This window comes from Brachyistius frenatus, unplaced genomic scaffold (assembly GCF_029030835.1).
Source record: "Brachyistius frenatus isolate BFR_SWC_R1_liver_20210118 unplaced genomic scaffold, ASM2903083v1 Contig_13, whole genome shotgun sequence".
NCBI classification, from domain to species: Eukaryota; Metazoa; Chordata; class Actinopteri; family Embiotocidae; genus Brachyistius; species Brachyistius frenatus.
The window spans coordinates 1,527,501-1,554,318 of NW_027210612.1; the positions used below are offsets into that span (position 1 = coordinate 1,527,501).

At 42.0% G+C, this 26,818-nt stretch overlaps 3 protein-coding genes and 1 long non-coding RNA gene across 5 annotated transcripts in view; 1 reads left to right on the forward strand and 3 right to left on the reverse strand.

Moving 5' to 3' along the window:
• Positions 1-3,521, reverse strand: part of hif1an (hypoxia inducible factor 1 subunit alpha inhibitor) — an 8,771-nt gene extending 5,250 nt beyond the window's left edge. The window contains exon 1 of the mRNA XM_069692754.1: positions 3,071-3,521. Coding sequence (XP_069548855.1) covers positions 3,071-3,253 — 183 coding nt within the window. The 5' untranslated portion in view covers positions 3,254-3,521. The remainder of the gene's footprint in view (positions 1-3,070) is intronic.
• Positions 3,522-4,718: 1,197 nt separating this feature from the next.
• On the forward strand, positions 4,719-11,602 carry LOC138617619 (uncharacterized). Its single transcript, XR_011310673.1, has 4 exons — positions 4,719-5,854; positions 8,183-8,246; positions 10,616-10,796; positions 10,993-11,602. It is a non-coding gene; the product is annotated as an uncharacterized lncRNA (long non-coding RNA).
• Positions 9,030-15,020, reverse strand: wnt8b (wingless-type MMTV integration site family, member 8b). Its single transcript, XM_069692753.1, has 6 exons — positions 14,676-15,020; positions 13,846-13,879; positions 12,567-12,705; positions 11,845-11,970; positions 11,589-11,731; positions 9,030-10,266 (listed from the first exon to the last, which is right to left on the reverse strand). The coding sequence occupies exons 1-6, from the start codon at positions 14,744-14,746 to the stop codon at positions 9,697-9,699; spliced, it is 1,083 nt and encodes a 360-aa protein (XP_069548854.1). The 5' UTR covers positions 14,747-15,020; the 3' UTR covers positions 9,030-9,696.
• Positions 15,021-17,550: 2,530 nt separating this feature from the next.
• Positions 17,551-26,721, reverse strand: scdb (stearoyl-CoA desaturase b). Of its 2 annotated transcripts, none has more exons than XM_069692756.1 (6): positions 26,595-26,721; positions 24,696-24,945; positions 22,919-23,049; positions 22,267-22,472; positions 21,282-21,514; positions 17,551-19,208 (listed from the first exon to the last, which is right to left on the reverse strand). In XM_069692756.1, exons 2-6 carry the CDS (start codon positions 24,928-24,930, stop codon positions 19,009-19,011), a joined length of 1,005 nt encoding a protein of 334 aa, XP_069548857.1. In that variant the 5' UTR covers positions 24,931-24,945; positions 26,595-26,721; the 3' UTR covers positions 17,551-19,008. The 2 variants fall into 2 exon arrangements, with proteins under 2 accessions (XP_069548857.1, XP_069548856.1); XM_069692755.1 differs by lacking the exon at positions 26,595-26,721 and adding an exon at positions 25,049-25,149.
• Positions 26,722-26,818: the final 97 nt, after the last annotated feature.

Genomic DNA, 26,818 nt, shown 5'->3' on the forward strand with positions numbered 1-26,818 from the left:
AATCCTGTGATATGTTTGAATCAAACAAATGGAGGTGGTTCTCCTTCAAACTTGCCATGACCGCATATCAAACGACATTCACTTTATGAGCTGCTATAATAGCCTTATTACTCAAATAGCTGATTGACAGAAATTCATTACAGACGATTTGGATAATTGATTAAACACTTTTGAGTTTTAAGATGACCTATTCCCAACATCTTAAATGTGAATATTTTCTCCTGCAGCCCTCCGTGATAATAAAGTTAATATCTTTTGGTTGTGGACTGTCCGTCATGACAAAACAAGACATTTTAGGCTTCGCTTTCTACTTTAAATTAACCAGTATTACAAATTATTATCATTCTGTTACCTTTGACTGAGTTTGTTAGCCTCCTGACCTGCTTTGGCTGCGTATTTCTCAGCCTCATGTCTTCTTGGACAAACTAAAACTCTTAAATTAGTTGTTGGACATAAAGATCTTGTTGAAAGACCGTTTTCCTTGTTTTAAAAACAGCAAAGGAAAAGCCCAAATTCAGTCCAATCGTATTCCCTGTGAACGCTAATAATGACCGACGTGAAAGAGGAAAGCTTCGGTTCTGCTCATGCAGGATCTAATTTCCTATGTCAACATTCGGGTGATCAGACCACAAGAGCTCAGCTAAAAGTGCAGGTGTGAACGCACCCAAGACGCAGCTCTCGTTTAGGTGCGAAGACATGTTGATCCTTTAGGAGGCCCCAATTGGAAATTGACCTGATGTTATTCGTCATTATATGTCTCAGCCTCTCTTGTTGCACACCAACAAAAACGGTCTGAGGTGAGGAAAGCGAGCATGGTGAATAGTACCTCACCCAATGTGTATAAAAGACCAAAAAAAATTAACTCTGCAACAATTAACGTTGCAGTGAAAGTTGCAGCAGTGTGAACTGGAGCGTCTCAGCTCAACTTCAACTGCGACCCGAGGCTGTATATAAAAGTGGACTGAAAAATGATGCCAATGCGGAAGTGCCATGAAGCGCAATAACACCGAGGGCTAAAGTCACTGTTTCTTATTAGTTATCTGTGGGTCCATCTGAAAATACTCCCGTCGTTATTTAGATTCTCGGCCTCAAAATGGCACATTTTTGGGAGCTGGTCTTTGATTGACAGGCCTGTGGTGCAGTCAGGTTTCACAAACCAGTGGGTGACATCACTGTTGGCTGCAGCTTGCCGGTGACTCAAGTTTTGTCAGAACTCGGCACGTGTTGGGGAAAAAAAACACAAAAAACGGGAGAACTATAAAGCAGAGGTCTGGTTTGGGTGTCATTTATTTTGAAAATAAAAAAAAATGCAGGCATAGAGTCATCACTTCAGTGGAGGCATGTGATTATTAGGAGATTAATGTAACGGCTGCCTAATGTGAGTGTTGTCTATACTAACAGGTGTTCAGGCCTCCCGAGGAAGGCTGCAGTTAAGCAGACAATAATTACGAAAGACAAAAGACAGAAGGAGGTTTTTCTTCCCCAAGTGAGACCGTCAGTTGCCATCTTACGCCCGCTCGTCGGTAAAAGATGGTCTTCCCTGGCTCTCGTTCGCCACGTTCAAAGATAAAAAAAATGACCGTCTGAAATGGAAACGCTTCATCCACGCAAAAGTTATTACCGTCTAACCCGAGCAACAAAATATCAGCAACAGACGGGAGCAGCATTTCAGTGTGGTTTGACCTGGTTAGACATAAACCCAGAGCTATTTCATCAAAAAAACAAAAATGCCATCAAAAGAAGGAAATCCACAGTAAATCACACAGGAAAGCTGCTGCTGACTGCTTTGTTCTGAAGTCTCCCGCATGCTGCACTTCTGTGTGAGCCGTAGTGGCAGAATACTTGAGGGGACATAAGTAACCGGTAGGAATGCTTGCAAACATCGGCGTTGATGTGGGCCGGCTTTAAAAAAAAAAAAAAACGAAATCTCAAGAATTGGGACCAGAATGAACATTTCTGCAGATATGACAGGCCAATAAAGCGCAGCCCAACTAAACACTCGATGCTGTGATCCCTGCCACAAGGGTCCTCTTAGGTCTCTGGTGTCAAGTGTGAAAGTGTGTGCAGCAATATGTCTGTGGGATTGAAGAATTTGTGCCCAGAACTTGGCTCCCGGGTATCACTCAAAAGTTTACCTTGATTTTGATATCTGTTCCTCAACGATACTTCTTTCTTTCTTTCCCCCCCCCCCAGAAATTCAGTTTTTGTTCCATATAAAAATGTAGAAAAGCTTGGTGCCAGGCCAAACCAAACTCAATAACTAAATTGGTATTTGCAGTCATTGTTCAGCGTCAGTCCACATTACAGCCCCCACCTAAGCATCTGACGAATTTGTGAAGAACAAATATAATACGTTATCGGTCTGGGCAACGTAAGAGTCAAAGAGAGTTGGAAAAAAAAAATAATATCGGCAACAAAGTCAACATGGAAAACCTCTCGCGCTTGAATCCCTGCAGGCTTTGCAGCTGAATGACGTCGACATTTCAAAGTGCCCATCGAGAAGCGAGCAAAAGTCCCAATTCGACAAAAACATTTAACAGCGGAACTGCTCGTTGTAATGCACGTGACCAAACGTGGGAAAACACCCATTCATCTCGTTTAAGCTCAAAAAGATTTGCACACAGCTAAACCTTTTCAAATTGGAAGCTGCAAACTGGGATACTAAGGCTTAAGAAAATGACATCGAGCAGATGGCGGATTTATCTGGTGATATAACATTAATGCAATGTCAGCGCACCACACGTTGACTTTTACAAATTAAGGCTACATCTATGAATAAACTCCCCTGCAGTGACTAATTATTAAAAAAAAAAAAAAAAAAAAAAATCTGCCATTCAAGACGAGGCTAAGAAACAGACTTTGACAACAAAAAAAAAACTTAATGCACAGTTCGCTTTCACTTTAAACACCTCGCTGTACGTTGACGTAATGTGCACTTTTGTTTTTGACCTAATGTAACATTGTTTGTGGTGCATCTCTCTCTCTCCTTCGGGTTCCTGCTGTGAAAAGGTCTGGTTACCATCGGGTGGCTCCCGATAAGGTCTGTTAAAAGTTCCTCTGCAGGTCTTACCTCGTTGTTTATCAGCATCTCCGCCCTGGGGTCCGTGTGAGACAGCCTGGGAATGGGCTTGGTGGGGAAAGAATATTTCCGTAGCTGGGACTCGTCCCAGGCCCGGCTCTGCACGCCCGAGAAAGCGGCGCCGCCTTCGCTCGCCGCCGCCGGATCAGCCTCCGCTACGGTCGCCGCTGCCATGGCGGGTTCGACGGGCGCCGATGAGCAGCCTCCGTCCTCCTCACAATGAAACAAACCGGGAGGCGAGGAGGGGAGGGAGGGAGGGAGGGGGAGGGGGGGAGGAACCGGCTTTTCTCCGTTAACCTGCGGAGGCTACACAGTTCAGCGACGAGCCAGCCCCATTCACAGTTATGAACCAGTAAAAAAAAAAAAGGGGGGGGGGGAACTGCACGCTTGCTGCCGGCGGTCCTGCCCCTCTGCGCTGCTCTGTTCCGTGTAGGTGTTTACACACCGTCGTGTTGACAGCGAGAAAACAAACGACACAAGCCGAAACAGCCAGGGGAACCCGCTGCCTATTTTATCCCTACAATATCCGACAGCGACACCTAGTGTTGTGGGTGACTAAATGCGCCTGTTTTGATAACGTGTCTCTACCACATGAGGGAGCTGTTGTATCTTCTTTTCTCGTGGTTAGGTTAGGTTAGGTTAGGTTAGGTTAGGTTAGGTTAGGTTAGGTTAGGTTAGGTTAGGTTAGGTTAGGTTAGGTTAGGTTAGGTAGTTACTTTATTAATCCCCGAGGGGAAATTGTTTCGCTACAGCAGCATACAGGAAGCAATAAGATAATAATAGAATAATAATTATCATATTATTATAGTCCAGAAAAATCACACAACAAAATCAGCGATAGATATTATTCTGTAAATCTATTCTGCAGAATAAAATCCGATATCTTTATTAAGATCATTCTGTCCAGATTTTTAAAACACTGGGAGCGCAATACTAAAATGAAGCCTTTATTTTCTTGTTGTAGGTGCGAAGGCTGTACTTTACAATTCTCAAAACCATATTTAAGATTTTTAAAGGCTCCATATTTTACACTTTTCGAGTGTTTTATTTGCCATCTTGATTTACATGATATTTTTATGGTTTGTTATTGTAAAATACTGTAGCTGCTATGTTGCCTTTGCATCAACAACAAAAAAGAATTCAATATAATAATGGTAACAACTTTATGGCAAACCTTTATCTTGAGTATTCCTATTAGACATTTATAAGCTGTAGACAAACATTTTATAAATTACTTATAACTCATGCAGTATAGAGTAGCTGTAAGCAAACCTAAGGACATGTTAAAGTGTGTAGTGTTTTACTGTATTATTGTTCATACACTCCAGCCTTCATTGAGTGGTGCCCAATAAAGGTGTTATAGTTGTTGACAAATACATTGATAAAGATAAAGTTGGCTGTATTAGGATCATTATATAGTATGTATAACAAAATAAAAATAACAGACCGGAAAGATAAAAAAAAAATTTTTAAAAAAGAACTTGATAAATGAGTAAACAAAACATGATGATGAGATGAGAAATGGCTTCAAGGATTATTATATCGAGCTCTTGGTATAACATGGTAAAAGCTAAATGAAGCAATATTAAAAAAAAAAATATATATATATATATATATATATATATATATATATTCTCGTTAAGTGTAGTATTTCCATCTTTTACTATATACTCCACTACAGGGGCAACATGACACTTCACTCCACTGCATTCATTTAACAACGGTAGTTGCAGGTTTGTCTTTAGAGCAATATCATACTGACAAAGTGATCAGTTTACAAAATATGATGCACTGTTATAGATTAAACAACCTCCATATTGACGAACTACAACATGAATTGACACTGACACGGGACACTTTGTGTATTTTAAGGATTTATCTTTTGACACTGAATACAGCTTTCTGACAATACCTCTGTACATTTATGTACAACTCTGAAGACAAACACTTTTACCCGTTATAGACATTTTAACTTCATGGCAGGAAAAGTGCAAATGAATGTTGATAAAAAAAAAAAAAATGTCAGACATTAAAGCGAGCCAGATTGGACAAAATATGCACATTTTATTTAAATAAAAAGGTCAGTTTCTTCCAACAATGCTGGTCTGAACAAAGTGATGTACAGTACCAAAAAAAAAAAAAAAATCAAAAAAAAAATCACTGATGATACACAATGCAGGACAAAGTACAATATTTATCGGCCCTTGAGGTAAAGAAAGTTGCCTCCACTGTCTTTGTGGTTTTCTCAGTGGGAGAATATATGGTAATGAAAGGCTGAGCAAACACCTTTGAAATCCTGAGCCAATATTTGCCTGTGGTTATCATAGCCCCGGCATTATTGGCCAGCATCGGCCGTTGTTCATGAGATGGCAGTGCACACTGCACCTTGATCGGTGGAGTGATCTGCGCTGTGCAATACCGAATAGTTGTTGTTTTTTTAACTAGATGGAATATATGTAATTCATTTACTTTGGTCATTGTTAGTTTGTGTTTTTAATCTTGCAGGGGGGGGGGTTGCATTTCAAAACTACAAATAGGCATCGTTTTAGTTCAGTAATACAAAATCATCCCCTGATTAGTCTTGTGTGGTTTTCTCCTGCTTTATCAGCAGATTTCCACGGCAGGGACTGATTTGGGCTCCCTGGTGGGTTCCCATGCTCCGTGTTTCCTGTGCAGATCAGTGAGCTGAGCTGAGCTGAGCTGATCCCTCTGATGCTCTTCCGCCCCCCACAGGTCTCTGCAGATACCCTTTAGCCAGGAGATTGGACACCCCCGGTGAGTCACAAGAAGCTCGTACCTCAATTCTGTTGATACAAACAAACACACACCACAGCCGTCTTCTCCACAGCGGAAGAGACAGCTGACATAGCAAAAGATTGTCTCGGGGAGCTGCGATGACACCGTCTCCTGAGGAGCAGCTGATAACAGCTAAATATATATATATATATATATATATTTATACAGCAGCTAATGCAATAACAGCTAACAATGATGTAACACAGGCAACTCCAAATTTCCCAGGGTCTTGCGGCGCTCATCTGCACTCCTCTGTGTTGGCTTTCTCTCACATTCGCGCTGACCCTCGCCCCTCTAGGTGTTGTAGGTCCAAAACCCTTAAGCCATAAATCCTATTAGTCAAGGATCCTCTGAAGCATTATAAGTCGTTTTCCCAATTTTTTTTTAATTGTTTGCGTTATCACTTGCTACCTGAGAGATATCGTTCCCCCTTTCCGATCAGACGCGAGACTGGTGCGTCAAAAGAGCCAACAACAAAAAAAAAAACATCTTTCTACTTCAAACTAAAACTCAAAGTCTGCCAACCGTCATGTAACACTAGTACGGGGGGAGGGGGGGTGGAGGCCTTTGCATATCTTATCTCTTGTATTTTGACATCAAGAGTTCAAATTGATAAGAATTCTCCTCAAATTGCCACTCTTCCTCTGCAAATGCCGTCCCCCTCTCTCCCCCGTCACCTCGGGCTCAATGTGTTGCCGCAGATTGGAAATGGCAGGGCCGGTCCGAGAGACGGAAGTTCAGGCCCCTCGATCGGAGGTCGTGTCACTCTCTGCGTGGGGGGGGGGGGGGATTGTGTGTCTGAGGCATGATCAGCGCTACGTCCCGTTTCACACGTCCGTCAACCCCCTTCGGCTCCCCTCCCTCCCTGCAGGTGTTTGGGAGGTGCATTCGAGGGAACGGCGGAGAAAAATGTCCAACGCAAGGAAAGAAAACGTGTGCGATAGAGTCAAAAGATGACGAGGACATGTCTTCGGTACAGTCACGTGAATCGGTCCATTATGTTATGAATGCGACGACAGAAACAAACAGAAAGGTTTTTGTCCAGTGGGGAGAGGAGCATTAATTCACTCTGTCCTTTCCGAGCCCGGATCTCTTCGTTTTTCTCGGCTGAACCTGCAGTCCAGCTGATGTTAGGTCTCCAGGTTGAGCATAGAATTCGCTTGATGCGCTTTGCTGATGATGCACAACTGATCTGCACCGCAAAGGTTAACAATCTCACAGACGTGTCAAACTGCTGAACTTTAACGGTGCAATTTTGTGAAAAGTAAATTCCATCTTGTAATACTCCCTATAGCATTGGCAACTTTTAAACTCACCTGTCTAGAAGAAACGTTTGGAGTCCTGCATAAAACTTCATTTCTTTTCTCGCCAAGATTTGGTTTACTTCATTTTTTTTTTTTTTTTTTTTTTTTTGCCAAGAGTTTTAGCCATCGATGTGTTTCCTATTCTATTAATCTAACAAGAGGTTAGACAACTTCTTCTTCCTCTCATGTTGGTCTGAGGGCTGACCTGACCTATGAGGCTGACTGGACACCACAGTGACTCACTATCGCCTCTTGTGGTATGTAAGTGGTATTAGGAGACAGGACAGGCTGGGGCTACCTGGTTAGCATGCTAATTTCAGTAGATATCTCTGTAAGACAATAAAAGCACATCTTTGACAAAACAATTTAATTTCTTCACGTTCTGTGGATAAGTTTTTAAGATAAATTTTTTTTTACAAACTTCCTCTTTAAAGCAAATGTGTTTTTCATGCCCAGATTTCTCACACATTAGCTTTATTGCTGTGTCAGTAGGCTGTCCTCTGCGAGATTATTTTTACTCACGGGTTTATGCGGGCATCAGACTTCTGTTGACAGCAACTCACTGCATGACAGCATGAAGAAAAAGGCCAAATTAGAACCGCTGCATTGTCCACACCAGGTTTAAAGTGGCTTTGTTAAATTTAATCCAACATGTTGGTCCCAATTATATTTTTGCTTCACCTTTGACTACACTGAGTGAACATTTTGATATCCCCCCGTTGTAATACCTAACACTGCGCAGAGCCGCAGGGCACAAGCTTGGTATGCTGGATCTTTTGTCGGTGAGAGGGTTTCGATGCATGCCAGGCAGAGCAATCCGGCCGGCCCACAGGGGTCATCAGAGGAGAGAGGAGTTTTGATTATGATCATTATTTGGTAAATAAGATGTCAACAAGGTGTTTCCTTGACACTTTATTGAGTAAAAGGAGGAAGGTGCAGAAATGAACGCCCCCTTCTCAATGGGACCTCTAATCTCCCCTTTCATGTCTCTTCTCGTCTGAAGGGTTTCGGCTTCGGCTGCCATGTGCTAGTCTGCCTGGGCCTGGCACTTCTTACTCGCAGGTGGGGTGAGTATCCTGGCAGGCATGTGTTTATAAAACCCACTTGTTTGGGCACAATACTTGAACTAACTTCTTTTGAGCGAACAGTGTGAATCTGTGCAAAGCCTTTTCCCAAAGTCCTTTAGAAGGCGACAGCCCATTGAGAGTGGAGAAGAAGGGATTACCTTCCTCGACAGTGGTGCATTTCCGAGAGAGCTGATTAGCTCTGCATTCATTGTTAAATCGAGCAAAGGAAGGCCCTAGAGGAGTGAAAGGATCCAAATAGGTGGGCCCAGAAATAAAACAGCCACAGGAAGCCTTGCACAGGCAACCCAAAGTTTTCCCAACATTTCTTTCCCCCACTCCTAAGGAGGTGCGGCGTGAAAAAGGAGATTAGCATACAAAATTAGAGGCGGGATGATTTTTTTTTTTTTAAGGGCAACTTGCCTCATGCCCTCCACCCCCACGGCCCTACTCTGTCTGGACAAAGTTAATTAAACTAGTATTAAACAGTGAAGAAACTTCCAAGCGCTCAGGAGTTAGGGGGCTCTTTGAGGATTACCATGATGAGGGAGAGAACGGGAGGTATTTGTTGAGGCGAAATTGAGAAAGGCGTGATAGAAGGAAGAGTACGCTGGAAGGTTTTCTATTCTTGTTGGTTTGCCCAAGAGTCTCCAGTGGGAGCAATGTGAAGAGTAAGGTTGTGTTTACTCCGAGCCGTGAGGTATTACTGTCACAAAGAGTATGTTAAAGAAGGATGAGCACTTTCTTCAGGCTGAACGATAAACACGACTGAAGGATTTATTATTCTTTCATTAGATTTTAATAGAAAACAAACCACAAAGGCAACTAAAGCAAAACTAGGAAACGCTGTGCAATAAATTAACAATGTACAGTTCAAAGTGCTTAATTTTATATACAATTAAATACATCAGAAGGGCAGCAAAGGTTAAGGGTCGAGCCTGATGAAGGGAGAGCAAACTGTGGCCCAAAAATAATTCAGTACTTGACAGTAAAAGTTGAAATATGCAAAGATTGCTGTAGGCTTCTTAAAGATGTTGATTTTAAAGTTATTTATGCCATTGAACAATAGCCAAATCATCCGAGATTTTCCCCCAAAGGTTTCCGTGTTTGAATGAAAATAAATAAATGACGTTGTGGAGAATTTGGAAGTCAGAGAAAAACTCTTCAAAATGCCCAGTGACTTTTCAAAACATTGTAAAAAATATAAAAATATATCTTAAATACATTTATACCAAAAATTCTACAAAGATGTAAAACCGCCTCTTCTCGCCACCTCTATCGTGTGTGTTTGTGCACATCCCCACTGTCATTAACTTTTAATACAAAAAAAAAAAAAAACAAATTAAATTATATGTTTGCTAGGTTTTTCCTCCACACACACACTATCTGAACATGCATGCGGAGTCTTGAGTGTTGACAGGAGCTGCAGTGGTGCGAGAGGTGATGAAGATGCTCAGTGCTTCTTCCTCAGTCTGAGGTTCTTCCGGCGGCTACTGGCGCTCTCGTTCCTTCCCCTCTGACCTCCTTTCTTTACACAGAAGTACTTGGTCACTGTCTTCCTGCACTGCTCGCACTTCACCGCGCAGCACCAGTGGAATTTACAATTACAGCTCGACACCATCTCAGCTTTGCGCTCCTCCACGGCCAGCCCGCACTCTCCACACAGTCTCTTGCAGCTCCGCTTCTCCCACTTGCTCAAGTTCTTGCCCTTCTTGAGGCACTCGCGGCCCTCCGTGCCCGGCAAACCCAGGGTGCGGTTTTCCAGGCAGTAATCAGGGGAGTCCTCCAGGTGGACCAGTTCCTTGCGGGAGATGGAGCTGAAGGTTTCAGCGATGGCGCCCCGGCTGGCTGCGCTGTTCCCCGCTCCTCGTAGCAGATCCACTTTTAGGGCCCTGTGGTACTTCTCCTTCAAATAGTTCCCCACCTCCCTGAACTCTGGCAGCTGCAGCCAGCAGGTCTGAGTCGTGCAGCTTCCTGACACCCCATGGCACTTGCATGTCCTCTGCATGGTGCCCTTCACAGCCTGCAGACACAGAAAGGGAAGATTCACTTTATAAAATTTTTATTATTTTTTTAAATGCAGTTTATTGTGTAAAAGGATGTTATGTTTTGAGTTACATGTGAAAAACTGTCCAAAAAAAAAAACGTGTAGCTACAAGTGTGCTTACAACTGTGTGTGTATTCCACTTGATCGAGTGTGTGTGTGTGTGTGTGTGTGTGTGTGTGTGTGTGTGTGTGTGTGTGTGTGTGTGTGTGTGTGTGTGTGTGTGTGTGTGTGTGTGTGTGTGTGTGTGTGTGTGTGTGTGAAATCTCCATTGTTCATTGATTGATGTGTTGTCAAATTAACTGATTGTATTCTTTCTGTTTTCCAGTTAAGTAAAAAAAAAAAAAAGGGGATGAATACACTGAAAGGAAGAAATGATAGCTTCAAGGTCCATCGCTGGGTTTCTTTGTCGTCCTCAGTGTTTCCTGACTTTCCCCGACACAAAACAGCTGTCAGTTGAAAAGGGGCGTTTTCTTTTCGCGAGGAGGGGATGAACTTTTCTTGTCGAGGTGAGGCTGAATCAAAGTTTCACATCGAGTCCTATTGTACCCCCAGAATAAATTGGAGTATTTATTTAGCATGTTCATTATCAACATGTTTTCTAGTGTGAGAAGACCCAATGGAGTGTCCCATTGAGTGGAGAAATGAAAAAGGAGTTTTTCTCTCTTTCTATCCCCATTTTTTTCTGTTACAATGATGCTCCAGGTGCCGTGGGGATCCCAGGGCCCAACAGGGGGGAGCAAAGGCACCGTAAACAAAGAGCACTTCAGCTGCACGCCTGTGGTCCCCTCAGACTCCCTCGGGGCCAAACAAAGACCAACATAAATGTGGGATCCTTATTGCAAGAATAAAACTAAACACTTATTTTAAAAAGCAGAATAATACAGAATGCTGTGCTATGTCTGGCTCCCCAGGATCTCTAATTAAGCCTGCACCAGTGATCCTGAGATTCTTGAGTTGAGGTATTGTCATAAGGAGCATTCAGCACTGGTAAATAGGCCCTTCTGGTACACCGAACACACTGTTATTATTGGGAACGAGTGGCACCTCACTTATAGCAACGTGAAAGGGATGCTTGGGTGGCACACTCAGTGTAAAAATGATTCAAAAGGTGCTTTACACTCTGCAATCAGTTGGAGGGCCACGAGAGGTTCCCAAAATTTCAACCAAGTTTCCGCCCCTGTCTAAATACTGTATGGTTCAAATCAAGGCATCAACACTGCACAATTGTACCACATCTTATACTGAAGGGGCTCATCTCTCTTTTTCCAAGTCGACCAAATTAGAAACACCTGCTGTACCTTGCGCCCAGCCTCGTTATTATGGAGATTCATGGCTGCCCGAGCATCCTGCCCAGTCTCCAAGGCATCCACAAACTGTTTAGAGATGGCTTCACCAAAGCCAACGTTGTCACTGCAGCCGCCCCACAGCCAGCCATGACCACCTATAGGAGAGGGGGAAAAAAAAAAAAAGAAGAATCAAATTACTGCTACTAACTGCTACTTAATGTAAATCTTCTGCAGCGGTTGTTCGTGTGCAGATTTGTGTGTCTCTGACCTCGTTGCCCGTTCCTGCTGTCGTCGCAGCCACAGTTGTCAAAGTCTCCAAGGCTGCAGTTCCGGGTTAACGTGTACATCACCCCAGCGGAGCTGATGGCATGTACGAACGCTGTCTCTCGATTTGCTGCCAACAGAGCGACTCATTAAATATTCTGTCTCATTAAAACAAATCGCTCCTCATAGGTACAATTAACTGCACATTAAGTTTCAATTCTAATTTCACTCATTTTATTTTCTGTTCTGGATCATAAACTCAGATTTGGTGGTATTTATACGCGAAAACTAACAAAGCAGATTTTCTGCTGCCTCACACGTTTGTTCTTGATCTCAGTGTACTGTTTTTATAAGCTGTGAATAGAGGCTGAGATTCTGGGGGATGTTTTGAAATGGATTAGTGTGTTTGTTTTGCCTCCAGTGACGGTGGCCACTGTAACTATTCCCGAGGGTGATGACTCTTTCAACTAAGCAAACGTTTCTATTTCACAAAGGATCCCCACCCGACCCCACCACGACCACCACCACCACACACACACACACACACACACACAAACACACACACACAAACACACGGAAACTTGACACAAACAGAAGCACACAGCTACAAAACACTTTTTAAACATCTTTTGAAAATTGGTTGGCTGTGTTTCCCGTTTAGAGCTGGGATCTCAGCCTAGCTGATGTTTGAGCTGGCTCTTGGTCTCGCGGGGGATCTGGACTCACCACTGCGCAGGCTGCTGTGTGTGGACAGCTGCAGAGCTCTCTCAGGGCAGTTCCAGCGGTCCCATGCAAACTGGTATTTGCACTCCTCGATGCCACTCTGAGCTCCTGCTGCCACGCTGCTCGAGTAGATCAGGTACGCCTGCAGCGGCAGAGATGATATAAACCCATAAAACAACGCTCAGGCAGAACTTTTGAAGATGACATGGGTTTTTGATGCATCACATCACCTGATACGTCCACTTTATGCTATGAGAATTAGCACAGTCTCTGTGCAAAACATTATCTGCTGCAAAAAAATTGAAGCAATTGCACCCTTCTTCGTAAATCCAACCCAATAAGTGGCGAATAACATCATTTCAAGGGGACATGGTTGAACAAATCACTAAAACGGGAGATCAGACAGACGCAGCAAAGTCAGAAGCTCCATTCTGCAGCAGTAAGAGATGGTGAGCGGCTGAAAGTTGGTCCCACATGTTTAATTTGTGCAGATATTTCTGAGAATTGAGTAAATCAGATCATTTCTGAATTCATTCTGAGTTCTTAAAATCCAATCTTGTATAAATAAAACTAAAAATGCTGTTGTGAATCAGCTACTTTAAAATTTGTATCATCCCACTGTTAAACATCTTCACCTCAAAGTCTCATTCATATGAGTTTATTGACAAAAACAAAATTACGATGGAGGTTTTAAAATGTACAAAATGTGGATAAAAGCTGCTTAATCTTTTGGACATATAGATAATGATGTTTGTCAGTTTCATGACAAAAACAGTGTGAATTTATTCAAAGTGACATCCGACATTTTCACACTTTTTAAACTCTTATCAGTTTCAGTGAACACAATGAATTGTTGAACTTTCTTAGTCCACTCTTTCCTTGGCTTTCGCCTGCCGCTCCGCTGCTTGTTCAGACTGTGTGAATGATAATATAACTAATATGTCTCAAGTGGCCTTCAGGGAGATGGAGTACCACCTCTTTCACAGGGGTCTGGCTCACTAATGATGACCACCCACTACAGCAATGCCTGCCCTCGCCTCTTAACACATTCAACCCTCGGATACACAGAGCCTCTGAATAAGGTCAAGTGTATGGAGGGGGGGGTGAAAAAAAAAATCACAAAAGGCCAAGAATATCACTGATAAAGTGTCATTGTTGCATACAGACAGGTACCAGAGCTTGTCCATACACTTGAGTCAAGCTATCACAACGACTGTGGTTTCTCTCTCCATCTTTCTTTGGGAAAAGGAGAGGAGAAAAGATCAAAAGAGAGTTGGCTTACCTTGGGTCCAGTCATCAAGAAATTATTCACTGACCTGGAAAAGGAGACAGCTTATTCACTTGGGGAAGCTCAGTGTCCTCCACAAATTCCTCCGCTAACATCTCTCATTAGTGCACTTTGTAACATGTTAAACTGTGACACCAGTGGGCATCCAAACCTCAGTGGACCACACTGCTGAATTTGTGAACAAGTCCCTAGAAATGTAAGAAATGCAGCACACTGAAGGCAATGACTTTTATTAACACCTGATTACTTTTTGTTGTTGTTTCCTGGTCATAAAAAAAAAAAAACAATGGGTTGGAGCTTGTCCTGTTTATTTGGAAATAATGCTGTGATAAATCTTGGAAATTAATTTATAAATGCTCATGGGTCTCTAATAAATCATTGGCTCCACATTATAGACGTTAAAAGGTCAATAATAAATAGTTAAATCTCATCTTGTCAACAGTTTTAAGTGCTGACAGGTTGTTACTAAACAGATTTTGGTTCTGATCATCTGAAGTGCTTTTGCCATCCTGTGGGTGACTATAACTAATTAAAGGGTAGTTTCACACCTGGCGGCAAGTTATTTATGAATGACTTACAACTTAGCAACAATAAATTATTTTTTAACCACTGTTAAAGCCATTAGTTAAAGCTTATTAGCCCGTTATAAAAATGTATACTGATACTGGTGAAATAAATCCAGGAACCATTATTGTAAAAAGCAAGTCAAAGCTATTCCTTTGTGTTTAATTAGTATTTTCAATATTTATCTATCAACTGATGAGAAAAAAAAAAAAAAAAAAACTTTAACATCTAACTAATATGTCATAATAAATTCAACTTACCAGCAGCAGTAAGACCTCATGTGCGCTAGGAGAATGAAAATGTAATAACAAACTTCCCAGTGCACGAACATCCTGACAGGTGACGGTGACTCTGAGCTTGTCCAAAGTCTGCAGACCAGTGAAACGATGGAGAGGAAAGTGAGCTACCAGCGCATGAAACTTCACCAGGGCTTCCAGGATTCAAGGAGGGGGCTCTGAAATGGAGCTGCTCTCGTCCCAACAAGAGATTATCTGCTTAATTAAAGATTTTCCCCCTTCTTACTCTCTTGGCCAATCAGGAGTATTGTACCAAAGAGAGACTGAAATGATCAAAAGGGCACCCTGGGCCTTCAGGGCCGGGCAACGGTGGGTTCCCTGCCTCCATTCAAGAGCAAAGGAAGATCTATTTAATCCCATCGGAAAAAGTGTAACACTGATCCCTTGAATTTCTGCTCGGAGAAAAAAAAAAGTTTATCTAACAGCATCTGATTGTCGGGGATTAGTGGAAGATAGCCGAAGACGAATTGTTACCACAAAAGATAATCCGAGAGCCGAGTGTTTGTTCTCGAGGAAGTAATTCATGGTTTAACAAGGGTGTGATTGAATCGATGCGTATCACCCTGAAATACGGGGTCTGTCACTCAGAGCGACGTGCAGAAACAGCAGCGGCGGGGGGGGGTTGATCTTTCAATTTCACGTGGAGTCCAACTCTATCATTGAATTTACACGTTCAGATATATTTATTGCGAAAACTATGGGATTAATTGTATGTTTCTCATATTGCCGATTCTTTCTGGATCAATACAGTTTATAGTTGCAGAATTTGATGCAATGGTGCAAAGAAGTCAAATTAGCGACAGTTATGTCGGGATACAAGTGTTTTTGCGGTATTAACTTTGTTGTTTTTATCTCTATATTTTGGGCATTTCAAGTTATCCTGCAAAATTAGGATGATTTTAATTCGTTTAAGGAGCCTAGAGAGTTTGTCAGTGTTGATCTCCCTGCAGAAAATAAAAAGGTGGATTGGGACACATATCGCCTTTGATAAACTATAAAACATTTGCATCACTAATCCAGACGGTCCTTTCCTAAAGCTGCATGCAGGCCTATTCCCCAATAACCCCGTCTGACATTTAGGTCCCTTTCCTTTGGCGCAAGCAGCACCTTTCGCAATTCTCTTGTGTGCAAATTAGGATTAGAGCAAAACAGTGATTTGGAAGGGGGGGGGGATTTCTGAGGGATGTTTTTGGATTAAGATTTAAAGAAAAATGACCAGCGAGATGAGACAAAAGCAGGAGCCATCCTGTTGTTTTAGCCTTTTTTTTTAGCAACAAACTTCAAAATGTCTTAAATTGTACTTCTATCTTTATATATATATATATATATATATATATAAACGTAACTGACTTCACTGTGGATCTAATTGGAAATACTGGGCATTTAAATTAAGCACGCTTTTACAAATTCAGGTGTTTTTTTTTAATCTGTTTCCTTTTAACCCAAGTCATGAGTCAATTATGGCATCGGATTGCGATTCCCTGCAAAGTGGGGCAGCAGAACCAACTTAATCTTAGTTAACACGTCTACGTTGCATAAATTTGCAGCTGTAGCTTTCTGACTGGCCACAGTGAACCGTCTGAGCTGTGTAACACCGATGTGCTGCATGCCGTGTGGAGGATGGCCTGACAGTCAGCAGCCAATGAACAGAGGGTTGATGTCACTGTCGGGGCGACAGAGATCAGCAGTGGTGACACCACTTACACAATATACGTTTGGTCCAGACTTCGACTGGTGGCTGCACCCGAGAAGCAGACTGTCAAGAGATTTCATGCAAAAAAACAAAACAAACAAAAAACACCAATTGCAAAAAGCAAATCACTTTTATTGCTTTTGACACAGAACAGAGAGAGGATGTACTCTGACTTGTCATAAAGAATTTCTCCAACAGAGGGAGCAAGTGCTAAAATACCACAATTGGGTTTGCATAGCAAACACTAAAGCCTCTTTATTGACTCCAGTGTGGAAGTTATCTTCTCGCTTGTCCAGGCTCAAATTGTTGGGAGTGGCAGAGTTTTGGTGTTTAGAGTTATGTAGATATGTCTAAAATTATGAATATCTCCCACCTGACATGACCACAACAAAAGGAAATTATGATTCCTGTTTTAGGTTTTAAGTCTGCAGGATCACACATATAAAGGCTGTAAAATATAAAGGACTGCGCCTACAGAGATCCCCCACCCCCCCACCAAGGACTCAAGGAATGTTCAAACTACACATGCAGATATTTGAAATATGTCCTGGTGATGTCACAAGAGCAGCTGTCTGACAACACTTTTAGATGAACGTGAGACAAGTAAGCCAAGTGTGAACAACAGAGATCGATCCCCATCAGTGTCGGCATGCAGGCAGGAGACGAGGCTTTCAGTTTAGAAGGACAAGATGTCTGAAAGCAGGTGAGGCAGATACCTGAGATGCTGTCAGTTACTGTATGTCCGTGCGCAGCAAGATGAAGAGGAAAAAGAGATTCTTAACCCCTGTGAACCTATACGGGGTTCAGTGCGTAAAATATATGTTGTGCAGATGGACACAAACTCACACGACTGTGAGTGAAGATGAAATGATTTCCACAAAAGGTAAAATAGCACATCACTGTACAGCACTGGAATTAATAACTATTCATGTGGTGGAGTTGCATATAAACTCATGTGCTTTTCTCATACATTATTTTAAGTGTGCAGTTATAACTTCCATTTACCATTGATTAAGGCATCCAGTTGACAATGACTTGTTTTATTCTTTACCACTACACCTGTCTGTATCGCTTCAGAATAATTATTTATAATAACTTTAATAATCGCATTAATAAACTACGAATGAAAACAAAAGGGAGCAGAAATGGTGTGATCATAGATTTTATTCAGTATATGAATAAGGAGTATTACAGAGTTCCAACAAAAATAGCACATGTAGAAAATTTGGTTTATTTAGGGCACATACAATACATACAAAAACATTTTTTTCAAAAAAATGTGCCATTTTTAACACTGTAGAAAAGTGTTGCTCTGTAAAAGAGGAATTGTGACAAATATTACAACAGTGTCGTTACTGATGTCGTAATGAGTTTGGATCCTGTTTTAGGGCCAAGTAATTGTTTAGTGACACAAAAGTTACGTCACAGTAACCATTTGTTGTTTTTTTCCGTTTTAAATGATGAGATTTGATTTTTCCATTGTTTCTTAAAAGCTGGTAAGACACCAAACAACCGATTGCACATACAGTTTAAGCCCTAATTTATTTCTTTATTCGCACTTGTAGTTTCTTAAACAGGTGTGTAACCCTCATAAGGCATTTGGGCAAGACTCCTGACATGTTTCAGTAATATCACACAGCACAAAAGGTAAATACACCTCCTACCTCATGCCTCGTTGGTCTTATCTGAGGGAGAACATGTGTCTCTATTTCAAATGAATACAAAATAAATGCAGATAATTATCTCTTTTCAAATTAAGAGGGAGAAGTCCGGTTCTATATTTCAGTTCAGAGGCACCTACTGTACATAAATTGGGTTAGTGATGAAGTCTGAAGCGGCTTTACATGTCAACCAGAGGTATAAATTGTGTTATAGTAGAGAACTGAATCCTCATTTAGAGGCCCTCGGACAGTTGGAGACAGTGAGTGTCAAAGTGTCCCCAAGTATAACACAATTGAACTGGATTCAGTTCAATAGACGGTTGGCTTTAAACACAGCAGCTCGTGGCTTAGTTAGACTATCAAAAGTTGAGAAAAGCTCACCTTAAAATAGACAAGTATCAAGATAAAGCTCCACTCCGTGAGGAATGAAACAAAGCACTGCTGACAGAAGTTAAAGCCAAAGGACTTGAATCTTGCCTGCAGAGAAACCTCACTATTAAGGGTTTCGATAAAGCTTTCAAAGTGCCAAAGACTATTAATAAATAGCTAATTAATAAATATAAGGTACAGTAAATTATTCTGTAATTACTGCTTTTACACACTGCTCACACAGACTTCTTTGCCGTCCTAATGTGGCAAAAAAATAAGACTTATTCTCCTGGTGCTTGTTTGATAATATGGTGAAAAAGCTGTGCTTGCACACGTAGCTACATAAGTCACTACCTGTGGCTAATAGTCGGTAAAGACACTTCAAAACTTAAAAGAGACCCACACATTTTTACGCAAAGGTCTATGATTCTTTAAAGCCGATGTTAGTGTCAAGAAGAGGTTTAACTTAACCAGACGCATGGTGATCACCACCCCACCAGTGAAATGCTGCTATACCTGATGCTATGCTCCGACTCGGTTTTTGTATCAGATGCAGAGTTTGGGATTGTGTGACTCAGCCACTTTTGTTGCTGCTGTCACCAGTTCTCTGCCTGCGAGCAACAATCATTTCCTTTGAAACCTTCTTGCAATCGCTGGCTAAACCCATGAAGGACATGAGGTTTATAAAGGCAGTGGTGATGTTGAGTTTGCAGCCAAACTCACTGGTGGCGTAGTCAAAAGGGAATGTGTGGTGGTAGTTGTGGAAGCCTTCCCCTGAAAAACAAAAAGAAGAACTCGAATAAGTTCAGATGCATAACTTGGAGGAGGATATGCATGACTACAGTGGTGTAACACATCTTTTAATTAGGCTAATCATATGGTTACGTCAATGTGACACACATCACAGGGCTGTGGCCGAGTAACAAACCGCTGTTGGCTACATGTGACTGATAATTTGATTTCATGCTAAGCGGAGACTTATTTTTGGATTTGAAAGTTCTAAAGTCTCACAGTCATGTAATGTAATTCACAAGCTACCAGAATCTAATTAGCTAAATTATCCCACATTCAGACCAACACAGCGACACGGGATGAACCTGCGTCAGCGTCTATTTGGGTGGGTCAAGCCACATAAGCGACCTTCCTTATGATGACAACCCTCTTTTCGACCAGGGTTGGATAGAGGTCAGATGCTGACCTCGCATTGCTATCGGGAGTTGAAATAAATTCAGCAATACCAAAGTTTCAATAGTATTTACCCAGGAGTTATAAACAGGAGAGAGAGAGAAATAAAATGTGCTCACGCAGGCGATTAAGGGAGGAGGCAAGGACATAGACAGAGAGCCGAGACAGATCCAACCCACACCGAGTAGACCGCGTCATCCGTACATCAGTCTGTAGTCTTTGTAATCATTTCGACACTGTTTAGTTGTCAAGTCATTGCAGGTCTGTCCACATCCATTAAAGTCAAAGCAAACATCCACTCATCATTTTTCAAAGTTAAATCAGCACGGCGAACATTGAGCAAAGACACAACAGCTTTTGGAGATGCAACAACTACAACTCCCATGGTGGTAAGCAACTAAAAACATCCAATCAGCAGACTTATAACGCCAAAAAAAAAAAAAAAAGATTATAAAAGCCTGTAATATGGACTAAATTTAGATATTTGTAAACTCCCGTGTGCAGCGATTTGTTGATGACACTCTGTATGCTACAGTAGTAAACAATCCAAAAGGCTATTGTTGTGTTGATGAACACTGAGGTTATCATCGGAAACTTTTAAATGTGAATTTAAGAGACTTCACAATTCCATTTATTCAACACGTGTTCACTACAGAAGCTATGAGTGCTCAGGCACAAGCGAGTGACGTGGGGAAACTACACTCAGAAGGAGGTGAGAAACGACTCCAATGCATCCAGTAACTGTTTTCACTGCAATAAAGGTATGGTCTGGGAGAAAACATGTTGGCAGACAATGTTAATTCTGGTAACACTTTGCATGGAAATATATTTGAAAAGTGAATTGCGTGCTAGAATTGTGCAGTTCTTTGCCATCATTAGATAACGTGAATTTGGAGCTATTTGCGGCATCGTATATCCTGTGGTGAAAAGCAAACAAAGAAAGTCAGTACTCGAGTGCTGCTAAAAATAACATCAGTGTTCAACACGGAAAAAAACCACCTATATATATACCTATATATATATATATATATAGGTATATATATATATATATACAGGCTATGTCCACACTGAAAACACATATCACATGACTGTTCGTGTACACTGGTCACGCCACACAAAACTAGTGATACGCTGTCTTTGGTGGCCCATCAGATTCTGGGCCCTACAGTGTTGGTTACGTTTAGGCATGAGGAGTAAGATGTCAGGGTAAGAATATCAGGGCAGGTCACAGAATCTGATGGATCAACACATACAGCGCAACACCAGCGCTCCACGTAGGGCTGATATTGCTGCTGGACACCTCCTGCGCATGCAGGCAGTAGTATTATCATAATATACAGAATCTACTTGAACAAAAGCTGTAAGTATGAACAACAAGGTCATGAATGCCTGCAATTCACTTTCCGTGCTGGATTAACCACTGGTGGTCAAGGCTGATGTAGTTTGTTTTCGCAAAGGGTCATGTGATAGGTATCGATGGCGAATCAGGGAAGAACACGTCATAACTGATAATCTAATCTGAAAGTGAAGGCGAGTGTCTGTGTCATTGTTTCCACTTGTCCAGACAAATATGCAGTCCTGCAGTTTCAACATGTGGTGAAAAGTCAGTTCAAATATTCCTGAGGCACATCAAGACAAGAGAAATGAATAATAAAGCCTTACCGATGGCGCTGAAAGCAACCAGCGTGTTTTCCCTCGGGTTAATGGTCTTGTCGTAAGGCCTGTTGCCCCAAATGTGCGCAGCGCTGTTGACCATCCAGGTGGCATTGAGCACCACCGTGTACCTCAGGAGTCCAGGGACAAAGTAGGCCACTACCAAGGACTCACCCCAGAAGTACCAGGGCACCATCATGGGTATAACGAAGCAGAAGACCACCACAGAGAGCTTGTAGTGCCTGAAATAAAAGAGGAAATCACATGACCACCACATTAACCCCCTTCGCCTGACAGCAGAAGTGAAAATCCGGGACTGCTTCCAGAGGAATAGAAATGTTGACCGATGACCGGTCAGTTGACACAACGTGGACGCGGTGTGAAGTGTCATCATCGTCAACCGTAACTCTGACCTCGACATCGTGCACAACTCGAGACAGCGAGGAAAAGACTTTCAGTAACCAGACACGAAACAACAACTTCTCCTGCGGTCACATTTACGTGGAACTATTTCGCATTAATATACCGTATGTTCAGTGGTAACATGCAGTCCTGTGTGGCATTTATATTTCACTCTGGGTGGTAAAGATGCGAACGTGGAGGCAGTGGACGATGGTGCGAGGTTCGCGGTTCGGTGTTGACCTTACCATAACTTAAAACCACGATCTTTATGTTGTTCTATTTCCAGTAGCGTTACAGACGAGTTCAAGGAAACGTGCCATCGTATTTCACGTGGCATTTTGTTTCCCCTCAAGAAATTATGCAACTTGTTTTCATTATTGCACAGGAGACATGAATACTGTGAAACAATACTATTAGAACTTGTAAGTCCAGTAAGTGTCAGTAGAGCATCTGCAGCGACAGCATCTGATTACATCCTGTTGCTTGTTCTGGCTGATTAGGATCTGCTCAGTCTGCACTGTTCAGCTCCTTTCGCAATTCCTCCCCCCCCCCCCCCCCCCCCCGAATCAAACTCTCGCTCTCTCTCTCTCACCGTCTCTGGAGCATGACCACATTGTCCGCCTTCAGGTCGCTCATCTCCAGTTTCCGTCCCTTCTCGATGACGTCGGGATGTTTGCGCACCAGCAGCCAGCCGATGTGGGCGAAGAAGAAGCCCCGCGTGGCGTTGTGGGGGTCTGCGTCTGTCTCGGAGTACTTGTGGTGGACGCGGTGGTCCCTCGCCCACTCGTATACGTCATTCTGCACACACGGAAAGAGATGATTGTATGAGGAATTTATAGATAATGCCCGGCAGGTGCAGAGCATCAGATTAAGGTCATAAATCATGTAAAGGCAGAGCAACAAATGCCTTATCACCGAGATTACACGTTGTTTATTAATATTCAGGAAAGCACGCCTATGACTCTTTATTTTTTTCCCAATTTATCCTGCAACAAAGTAAATGCGATGAATATTAACCATTTCGAGAAATATCAAATTCACTTCCGCGGTTTATGACTCATAATGTGTTAGATACTTATGTTACAAATTAAACTGAAAGCTGTCAAATTCACATCTACTTCTCCCTCATTAGAAAAATGTATACAGTATAAATATGCAAAAACTTTTCATTAGAAAAGCACAACTGCTAGCAGCTTAGAAATGGGAATACATGTGGAACACATGTACACTTTTGTCTGTTTCACCTGAAATGCCATGGAGTTAGCGAGGGCGAGGAAGACTCGCAGGGGAAAAGAAGCCTTATAGGACCTGTGGCTCCATAGTCTGTGTGCACCAGCAGTCACACCGAGAGCACTGATGAGGTAGCACACCGCACCTGCAGGAGATAGAGGTGAAGAGGAGAGGTATCTCAGGAAAGTGTCACCACGACACCGAGATTCATTTTAAGGCCGCGAGGGCAGAGTCACTGGGACATCATGTTCTTTTTTTTTTCTTCTTTTTTTTTTTTTATCACAGTCAGACCCTTTTTGTTGGGAGAAAAGTCATCTGTGCAGGGAGACGGGACGGTGGGGGTCACGCAGGTCTGCTCTCACACTTTTGTTGTTCTAAAACTGCTGAATGCATTTCTATGTGAAGCCTAGACAAGACTACCGGGGATTTGAGAGCGGGGGGCTTCTGATTGGCAAAGGCCATTCTGTTGTGGTGCCACGCGGCTCACAATGGGATGTCTATGGGAATGGTGATTGTGCTTTGTCTTCCCCAGTGAAATAATATGCAGCTCAGCATTGCAAAGAGAGGGGAAAATTATGCAGTGCCAGAGTGGAAACAAAGTTGAGATTGTTCAGGAATTTTAGTCAATAGTCTACATAATATCGGGTGAAAATTTTAAATTATTCAGCAAATGCTTTTACCGCTACCACTGAAATTCAAATACTTCTAATTTGGGACATGGAACACATTCCAACAGGCTGGAACAGTTTACAATCCGCCACAGGTTTGAGCTCTTAAAGAGGGGTGGAAGAGAGCTGGAGGCATACATCTGTGGATGTTTACAGTGCTGTGAAAAAGTATCACGCCCCCTCAAGATGTCTTCTGTCTTGGTGTGTATTTAATTTGCAATACTCTAACATAAAATAAAGGCAACCTGAGTAAATACAAGACATGTTTCAGATGATATCTCTACAGTATAAAGAGAAACAGGAAGTTTATTTAACCTCAACTGGGCCTGTGTGAAAAAGTATTTTGCCACCTCACACCATGTCAAAATACAAAAAAAAAAAACTGCAGACAAGATTCTGTCGATGGTTGACACATCACTCTGTGAAACTTTACGCGGCTATTTCTAAGTCTCTGGGAGTCCGCGATGAGATGAATTATCTACGAATGAAGACTTGGACTTTGAGCAATCGTAAACCCTCCCAAGGAATGACAGAGCAAACAAGCTCAGAAGGATTCACGTTCAAGTTTTCGAGTGGCCAAGTCAAAGTTTAGACCCCACTGAGAAGCTGCAGGACCTCGTGCTCTCAAACCCTCCAATCTGGCCGCTGTGAAGCAGTTCTGCAAAAGAGAACTGGGACAAAAAACAAAACAAAACAAAAATCCCACCACAGCAATGTCACACTGATCCACAGTTATAAAAAAAAAAAAAAAAAAGTGTTTTGGTAATTGTTATTGTTAAAGGTGGTATAATGTTAGGGAGATCGATTACTTTTACACGAGGTATTGCATAACCTCTTTTGGATTGAAACGTGTAGGTTTTGTTTACTCGGGTTGCCTTCGTGTTCAATTTTGTTTGAAATATATTTAAAAAAAAAATCAGGAGATGGGTGGGACAATTTGTCAGTGACTCATTCTCCATTATTCTCACAGGCATGACCCCCTCAGGCAGTAGGCACAGTACAGTTAACTACGACACACAACATCAGCACATTCTGTACTCGGGGACTTCTCGCCCACGGGGAGCGGAAACCGACAAAACATCTGCACAGCTTAGCCCCGCTACGGTAGTCACCAGATACTTACTCCATCCAAGAGTTAACCACGACGCGGAGGGAAGGAGGACCAGTCCGTAAAGCGCACCGACATGCAGGAAGGACATCAATATGATATTTCTCCACACGAACATCATCGGCGGTTTCCCTCCCTCTTTCTCTTTGTAGGTGTCGTCAAAAACATCCTCCACGGTCGACGTTTCTGCCATGGCATCTCCGTTTCGCTGCTTGTCGGCGTGGTGATTCCTGATTTCCGCTTGAGTCATTTCTCCGAAGGGCCCCTGTGACAGCGGCGGAGCGAGAAAAGAGGAGAGATGTTGCTCAGTTAAATGTGCGTAGCGTGATGCAGTCAGAAAGGAAAGTACGGCGGCTGGCTGTGCTCACGCTCTCACCAGCAGACCGGAGAGTGGCTGCGGGCATGCCACTCTTCTGATGTCACTTTTTTTTTTTTCTTCTTCTTCTTCTTCTTTTTTTTTTTTTTTTATTTTTTTTTTTAAAGACCGCTTCGTTTCTATTCGTTTCGAATACCGCTCATTGTTGTGCTGTTATAAATTGCACCACTTTTCTACGCGCATACTACAGCCGGAAGTACAGCCGCTGTTGTTCCGCGTGTATTTTGCTGGCACATCTGCTGCCACACATCACTCCTCCTTCCCCACCCACCCCGCGGTCTCTACTGGCATATGCCGCTGCCGGGTGTCACGTAAAAACGACATTTCATTTGGTACCACTGTGACACAGAAGTGCAACACTTAACCACAATAATACATTAAGAAGACCACCGCTTTCTGTCGATCACTTTGAGGGACTTTCCTGTATTAAATTAGACCACTAAAGCTACCTATATATGTAAATGTGCATGATATCAAAATGTATTTTTGAATTATTTTTTTGTATTATTACTTATTACATTGATAAAAAAAAAAGGGTGGCATATGTCTGCAGAACAACACTATGTTAAGTGGCATATGCCACTGCTGTGTCATAAAAACGGCATTTCATTGATGCCACTGTGTATCCAGATAATACAGGAAGACAACGCTTTCTATAAATTACTTCTTTGATTGAATTTTCTGTGCAGATTGACCAATAAAGCTTGCAATATCTAAATGTGCATGATATTATACTGTAATTTTTTTTATTGATTTGTTTATTATTACTTATTACGTTGATGTAAAATGTGGCCTATATCTGCATATCAGCACCTGTATATAAAAGTACTGTTTTGTACTCATCAGGCAAATTTGCCCCCCTGCTGTTCAAAATGACATAATCTTCTTTATCAGATTGATCAAAAATGATAAATGATCTGAAAGTCTATTAATTATTTCAGTCATATTCGATTAGAATCTCCTTGATATTGAAATATATGAAATTTACAGGTTTTCATTGATTAATATTTCAATATTTATAATATTTTACTACAATTTTTTGTCTGTGATTTTTTTAAAGTTTCAGATAATTAAACAAAACTAAGGTTTAAATGCAGACAAGTGAATGTGGGGTGTCAAATTCACTCTGTCAATGTTGATCAAACACAATATGTGCCCATAAAAGCATTTAATTCCTATCAAACTTTGATGACGTGTCATTAATGAGTGTTAAAAGGTACATGCATTATTAATTATAACTCATTGTTGCTGCTGAGCAATGCACGTCTCCTAATGTTTCAGGTGAGGTCCCTATGAAATGCATGAAATTTATACTGTCAAGACAAAACAGCCTAAAAAATGTACTGGTAAAACCATTTGATTCATAGATGCGCAGAAATAAAGTCACAGTGATGATGCTTTCTGCATCTTGCAAGGTGCATGCAGTACTTCTGTTAAACAGCAACGCCACACCACTTACCAATACCATAGCAAATAATTATATGATACTCTCTTAAACATTTCCACAGACATTCTTTTTGATTTAAATTATTTCTTACCAGACTTGATCCTCTTCACCGTGTGCTGTTGTCCTCAGAGGTAGATTGGCTGCAGCAGAACGTCTGGGTCCACTTGAGATGTAAAGTCACCACCGTTTATTGAAGTCCTGTTACTGTCTGTTCCCGGGTCGTTTTAAAGTAACTCGGCAATGTGGCAATAGAAGGGACCAGCTGTGAAAATCCCATTGGCTGATTGCTTAACTGATGTTTGCCTCCCTCCTCCC